Consider the following 7,548-nt stretch of genomic DNA (forward strand, 5'->3'; position numbering starts at 1 on the left):
CATTTAATATTTGATATCTAGTAATATGCTAGATGTCAAAGTTTATTACAGTAGGATTTAAAAAAAATCATCTGTCCTTAGAAAATATTTATTTATTTATTTATGTTTTTATTTTTTTTAATATGAAATTTATTGTCAGATTGGTTTCCATACAACACCCAGTGCTCATCCCAACAGGTGCCCTCCTCAATACCCATCACCCACCCTCCCCTCTCTCCCACCCCCCATCAAACCTCAGTTCTCAGTTTTTAAGAGTCTCTTATGTTTTGGCTCCCTCCCTCTCTAAACTACAAAATCTTTTTAAAAACTTTTAGGGGCATCTGGGTAGCTCTGTCAATTGAACATCTGATTTTGGCCTAGGTCATAATCTTACATTTCGAGAGTTCAAGCCCCACATCGCACTCTGTGCTGACAGCTCAGAGCCTCAAGACTGCTTCAGATTCTGTGTCTCCTTCTCTCTGTGCTCCTCCCCCTCTCTCTCATGCTCTATCTCTCTCTGTATCTCAAAAGTAATTAAACATTTAAAAAAGTACAACAATAAAATACTTTTAGAAATACACAGGTTCTTTAAGGACATGGTTTTAGAAATATACACACCTTTAGAAATAAACAGTTATTTTAAGGGCATATAAATTCCTCCATAGAATGACCATGACTACTTCGGGTGTACTTTGATAGCATTAAATATGAAATATTTTTTAAGGAAACAAACCAGGAAGGGAGGCTACCAAAAGATATAAGGATTATTTTTTCTATTAAAGTTTAACCTTAGAAAACTTAGCTAAATAGGGAAATAGGGAACTATTTTCTTTGTATCTGTGCCAATATTGCAGAATATATATTTTTTAGAAAATTCTTTCCATTTAAAATCTTTAAAATTTGAAACGCCCAAATGGAAAAGCAGTTTCTTTTTTTTTTCAAAATAATATAACTTTATATTTAGTGAATGTTGAGATCTATGAATCATAAACTTATGATAGATGAAATGTTACAGTAGCATCACCTGCTTTACATTGTGAAATGACATGACCAATCCATTCCATGTGATGACAATGATTTAGAAAAACAGGTCACTTTTCTATGCATGGTGGCTTTACTATAATTGAGTATATCCTTAGATAATTTAGGTACAATTCCCCCCCCATCTTAAAAAAATTGAGTATAGTTTACATACAATGTTACATTAATTTCAGGTGAATGACATAGTGATTCAACACCTATATATGTAATGCTATGCTTGCCACGAGTGTAGCTAGACAGTAAATTTCATATATTAAAAAATAAAAATAAATAAATAAAAAAAAAAGGAAAAGCAGTTTCTTATAATTCATGAACTTTTTATCCATTATTAGATTAGAAATTTTTTTGATGGTTGGGATATCCTGCATATGTGTGTATATACTTCAATGTCTTGCTCATACTAAGGACTCAACATAAATATTTGAGGAAAATTAGACTTAATTTATTTTTAATTCTTTGTCTTTGATGGTTTGATCCCATCTTCATAAAATCTAAGAAAGTAAAAAATGATGGGGGTACTTTATCACTTTGCCTTTTAGTTTCTACATTGCTATGAAATTTCTAAAATATATATGAATCATGTTTCTTTCTACTTAAATTCTAATTTGTGAGTTAAGGGGCATATTATTTTTATGTTATAAACTTCTGATATATATGAATTTGTTACAATGAATGTGCATTACTTTGTCACAAGAAAGGAAAAAAAACCACAAATCTAATGCGGGGGCGGGGGTGGGGAAAGACAGGAAAAAAAAGATTTCAAATTGCCCATAGGATAAAGTTTAAATGCTTTATCCAGGTAGATAGGTCTTTTACCTGAGACTTCCAACTTCCTTGTTAAGTGTCATCTCCCCACTGACACCCACCACTCACCCTGTACATATGTACACATATCCCTACTCTCCAGTGAAATGAACTATCTTTTCTGATGACACTATTATTTTTCCTTCCAACTTGTTTTTTGGTGTGCACTTTATTCAATCTAGAAAAACATGCTCTCCCTTTTGTTTTCAATGAGGTTCCTTCAAGACCCAGCTCAAAACACACTTTTTAGTCCATAGCAAAATTAGTGCTCTCTTCTGTATACCAGAAGTGCTATGTTGCACAACAGCTTCCCCTGTTAACTGTGGTCAGAGCAAGAACTGTGAGTCATATACATAAGACATCTTTGTGCCTCTCTTCCTTTTCCTCAATGCCTGTGCCTGGCACACTACAAGCATTCAGTAATGCTTGCTAAGTGAATAAATAAATGCACTAACAAATTAATATCTTTTTTCTAAAATAATAGAAATCATGTCTAGTGAATATTGTTAAAGTGGTTAATAAAGAGTAAAGTTTACTTAGCCTGAGAAGCAGTGCGGTGTATTGGCTAGAATTCCAGCTTTGAAATGAGACAGATCAGGGTTTGTTTTTAGAATCCACTAATTCCTAGCAGTGTGACCTTTGGCAAGTGACCTCATCTCAGTGGGTTTCACTTCTTTGATTTATATAAAGAGGCCAATAATATCTATCTTGCAGCCATTTGAAAATACCCGAATCACTTAGTCCAATGTCTGGCAAAACCCAAGTGCTCATTAGATGGTAGTTATTACTGTTAATTTTATCATCTTGTACAGAGCTTCACTTTGGCTTGTTACTGTCACACATTTTATTATCTATGCTAACTGTCTGAAATGAACATTCAGCTGTGTCATTAGTTTAACAAAAGGAGATCTTCCAAGAGATGAAATAGGAAGTTTGGGAGTTAATGGGGTGGTGAGGGGATTGGGGGTGAGATCAAGGGAACTGGAGAAACAACTACTACCCAAATGGTCCCTGAAATTTTTATTCTAAGCCCCACCCCACCTTTTTAGGTTTATCTCAATTAGCTCTCTGCTGCAACAATCTTATTTGGCCCTTACACCTCCCCATTAGGGATATTGGCATGCTGTAGGAAAAAGGGCACAGGCTGTGAAGACCCAACAGGTCTCTGCCACTTACTAACTTTGTGAGTTTAGGCAAGTTAACTGGCCTTGTTGGTACTCTATTTGCTCATTGATAAAATAGGAGCAAACATACATTCTTCACTGGGTTATTCTGAGGCATAAGTTAATGTGTATGATATGCCTAATATTGTAGCTGGAACATATTAGGGGCTCAATGAATGGTAGGTTCCTCTTTTATCTCCTTCTAGGGTTATGATTATGTATTTGATTATTTGTCTAAGTAAGTCAGAATCTCCTTCAAGTGGCCTTAGAAAGAGACTCTCAAAGGAATGTTGAAAACACAGAGGAAAAACACTAGAGTTTACTTTGATCATTTTTTTATATCTTACCTAAAGCTCCCACCCTCGATTCCCCTCACCCTGTAGTTTGTGGGAATGTGTATGTTTGTGTGATTTTAAGTTAGGACACTACCCCCTCTCAGGCCCATAAGAACATAAGTTCCTTTCATTGACTTGGTTCTCTGTGTGTCATGCAAGCAGCATGGTTAGCAGGGCAGAGCAACCTGTATATATAGAGAGGTATAGTTGACTAATAATGAACTGCATGTGTTGAAAGTTGATCCCTGCCACCTCATGTCTATGCATCAGCAAAAAGAGATTAACAGTCTTGAGCCCTAGGGCAAATTTCCCTGGCGCAGAGAATAAGAACTTGTCACTTTACTGAGAAAGTTGGGTCACTGAGGGGCCTCATTACCTTCTTCAGTGCTTTTGTTTGGTTAACTTATGAAGTCCAAAAAATTTCTTTTAAAGCTGCTCAATATCTCTGTTTCTGCCCCCTTTATTTTTGTAGGAATTTTCCCTTCCTGTCACCCCTGCCCTCAGCACCACCTAGCTCTCAACTGAAACCTTTCCAATTTTTCCTCCCAATCTTCCCTAAACCCTCTTCTCAACTTCCCTCTACCTTTCCCCTAATCCCTCCATACCTTAACCAATTTCCATTTACCACAACTATTCCCCTACTCTCTCCATTGGCCCCTACCCCATCACCCACTGATCTGACTATTCCTGGAATATTCAGAACCTCACCCAAACGTTAAGCCTTTTCCAATCCCCTCTCTCCCAATTTACTTGTCCCTTTCCTCTTCCTTCAGCTAAGCAATGAAAAAATTCAAACAGCATTAGAAATTGTCAATGTTTATTGATTTTTTTAAAAAATATCACTTGCAATTTTATTTTCTTCATTGAGAAAATGTTGCAATTGTTGTGCTGAAGAAAATCTTGATAAAAAGTCAAGTCAGGCTAACAATTACACTTTTTCAATGTTAGTTTCTAATATTTATTTTCATGCATATTGTTAACATCAATTATAATTAAAACAGCCCCACATTAACACAGGGTTCAAGGTGGGGGCATGCAGAGTTGGTGAAAAAAAATAGCTCAAAGTCATCAGGTTTATTGCCTGATGTGAGATCATTGCATGATCGGAGAGGCAGTGTCATTGTACAACTCCCTTATTTCATTCTCAGAGATTCAGTGGAAGACTCTGAGAGCAGCAAATGCTGACGACAACTGAGGTATCAGAAGACAGGTCATTAGGAGCAGTCACTAGGACGCAAGATGTATTCAGCACTTATTTCATCATGACATCTTCTATGCCACCTGTGTCTGAAGCAATTGTAGTGACAATAATGGGATGGAAAGGACACAATGCACTCCATTCAGTGTTTGGATCATGTGTTTCAAGCCAGTGAATTCCAAGAATCAGAGGGTACCATGGCACATGAATAATGGCAAACTGGAGCTCTTCAACATGGTTTACAATTTTAACTTCCACAGTTGGTGTTTCCTTGGTTATGGGTCCATTAATCAGTGGACGCTCATTTACCATTTCAAGCATCAGAGGGAAGATATTATTGCAGAAGGGCAGCTTCTCTCTAAGAACCACAAAATGGTCAATGCTGTTTCTGTAGCAGCCTGAATCCACCATTGCTTGCCCAAAGAACTGTTGTCTTCCCAGTAGGATTTCAACAGTAAGCCATAGGGTATGAGACATGGATATTGGAAGTGAGGGGGATGCATATTTGTAGATTGGCCCACCGGGGTTCCCCCTTCCTGCTATGCCTCAAATGTTTCCTGCCTGCTGTGCATGATGAAGCTTGACAGGACAATCTCTGGCAACATGACAAGGATGACCACAGCAGAGCCACAAGTGGGCTTCACAGCAGTGGGCCTGTTCAGCTTCACTGAGGTGTAGGCAATTGCTTGAAGCTTGCACAGGCTGGTTTTCAGCTAGTGAACTTTCAGGCCCAGGTCTTTCCTCAGAGTGCCTTGCTCCTTGTGGATTTGGATCAGGTTTACAGCTTAGCTTATCTTCTAGGCATTGAGTGATCAGATTAGATAGGACAGTGGCTGGGCTTGTGTGAGACAGTTCATCTGGTATAGAACTGTCAAGCCCTTCCTGAAATTGTATGCAGAGAGTGCTTTCATTCCAGTTTAGCTCTTGAGCAATGAGATGGAAGTGGATCACATACTGATGTGCAGGATCCTCCCTTTGGCAGAGCTGATGGATGCAGTGACTGACATATTCCATGTTTTCTGGATTGTCAAAAGTATCCTGGAGCACCGTATGAAATTTTCAAATTGCTCCAGCAGGGGGCTTTGTATATCTAGTAAGGGCTGAAATCACATCCCTGCCTCATCTGAGAAGCACTTGCCAACAAAGCTCATCACAGCTGCTTCTACATGTAACTGACTCTCATGTAACTATTCAATTGAACCAGGAACTCAGAAAGCTTCTGGACATCTCCGCTGAAGGCTAAACAGTATTCTAGGGAGAAAGCTTCAGCCTCTAGCTCACTGGGGGACTGTGGGAACTCTGAACCTGCTGATGCCAAAGCAGCTATTAGACCCTTTAGGGACTCCTGGAGTGGTGAGGGCTCTAGGAATTCTTGGGCATCTAAAGGATCCAGGGGCTCATGGAGCACTCTAGTTTCCAGTAACTCCTGGAGAGTTGGAAGCTTAGGGGTTCCAGGTGCGTTGCAGTTTCCTGGTACCTCCTGGGGCTCCTGGAACTTGGAAGATCTTGGTGCTCTGAATTCTGGGCCTTCTGGGCCACTGGGGCATCCCGGGTATCTGGGAGCTCCTGGGCCTTCTTAACTTCTAGGGCTTTGTAGGCCTCCTGGGCCATTGGATGCTTCTGGAGCTTTTTGACCTGTAGGAAATTTTGGAATTTCAGGCTGCTGAGAGCTCATAGACCACTGAAGGTGCCTGGGACTCATGAGTTCCTGGAAGCTCCAGGGACTCTGGGGCTGCTGGGGGTTCCGAAGTCTTCTTTGTCTCCTGTACCATTGGTGTTTTCTGATGCTCCTGGGAAGCTAGGGGCTCCCAGGCTGGGAGCTTCTGGGGCTCTCTGAGATATGAGGGATCCTCAACTCCTGGGAATTCTTGGTTCTCTCAGACTGTTGGGAGATCCAAGGGTTCTGGGGGTTCCTAGGATCCTGGGTCTCTGAAGGATTCTGGAGTGGTTGAACCTCCTTGGTTGTTCAGGGCTTCTGGAGCTCTGGGATCTGAGCCTATAGGACAACATTTTGTTCCATTGGCCACTGCACTTGGGCCTTCAGAATTTCATTCTTGAACTTCAAAGCAATACAGGAGGCTGCTAAGTCCTCCACCATCTGTGGAAATGGGCTTGGTTTGGCAGTTTGTTACCAAGGGAAAATTGGGTAGTTCTTCTAAAAGCTCCTTTTAGAAAAAAATCCTTTCTAAAAGATGTCAGGCTCTGTGAATTTTCCAGGCGGTAGGGATTTGGGCCCCACCAAGTTTGATTTCCAGGTCACCTGGAGCCTCCGGTGGTCAGCAAAGAAGGTGTGAAATACACTGTAAAGAGAGTGGGATCTGAAGATGAGAAACTGTAGAAGGCACTCATGAGGAAGAACAAAATAAATCAGAACAAAACCTGCCTAACAATGCTGGGTTTCTGTTACTACAGGTTCATATTCATGAGGTGAGTCATATATGCTGGTTCTGACCCCATGACATTTTAAGAACAACATCTGATCCAGACTGTGTATGCCAATTTGCATTCTTCTTTTATTTTTTAATTTTTAAAATTTTGTTTAAAGTTCATTTATTTTTGAGAAAGAGCGAGCGAGAGAGAGAGAGAGAGAGAGAGCAGGGGAGGGGCAGAGAGAGAGGGGGATACAGAATCCAAAGAAGGTTCCAGGCTCTCACCTTTCAGCACAGAGCCTGATGCAGGGCTCGAACTCACCAACTGTGAGATCATGACCTGAGCTGAAGACAGAAACTCAACTAACTGAGCCACGCAGGCACCCCTGGCCTTCTTCTTTTAAAACTTAACATTAGAATCAATTTCACCATAATCTTTTCTGTTTTACACAGTCTTTATTATATCTGCTTAATATCCCAATATAATATTTGTTTTTTAACAGCTGCTTTTGGTTATTAAATCAAATGTTGGAAGATGTGGAGTTTTTAGGCTCTGTGGTGGGCCAACCCAAGAGATATTTTTGGGTGGCTGAGGTAGAAACTCTTTCTGACACCTCAGAAATCATACCACATAAGTAACCGCACAAGACCAGCCTCAG

The 7,548-nt window shown here is 40.1% G+C and overlaps 1 protein-coding gene across 1 annotated transcript; it reads right to left on the minus strand.

The window, feature by feature from the left end:
* Positions 1-5,066: 5,066 nt before the first annotated feature.
* RTL3 (retrotransposon Gag like 3) lies at positions 5,067-6,618 on the minus strand. Its single transcript, XM_049643264.1, is given in 6 exon segments — positions 5,067-5,569; positions 5,572-5,691; positions 5,694-5,927; positions 5,963-6,155; positions 6,290-6,353; positions 6,494-6,618. Coding segments are annotated over 6 exon segments (1,239 nt in total).
* Between the last annotated feature and the right edge of the window lie 930 nt (positions 6,619-7,548).

The sequence above is a fragment of the Panthera uncia genome, chromosome X, assembly GCF_023721935.1.
Source record: "Panthera uncia isolate 11264 chromosome X, Puncia_PCG_1.0, whole genome shotgun sequence".
In the NCBI taxonomy this organism is placed as follows: Eukaryota; Metazoa; Chordata; class Mammalia; order Carnivora; family Felidae; genus Panthera; species Panthera uncia.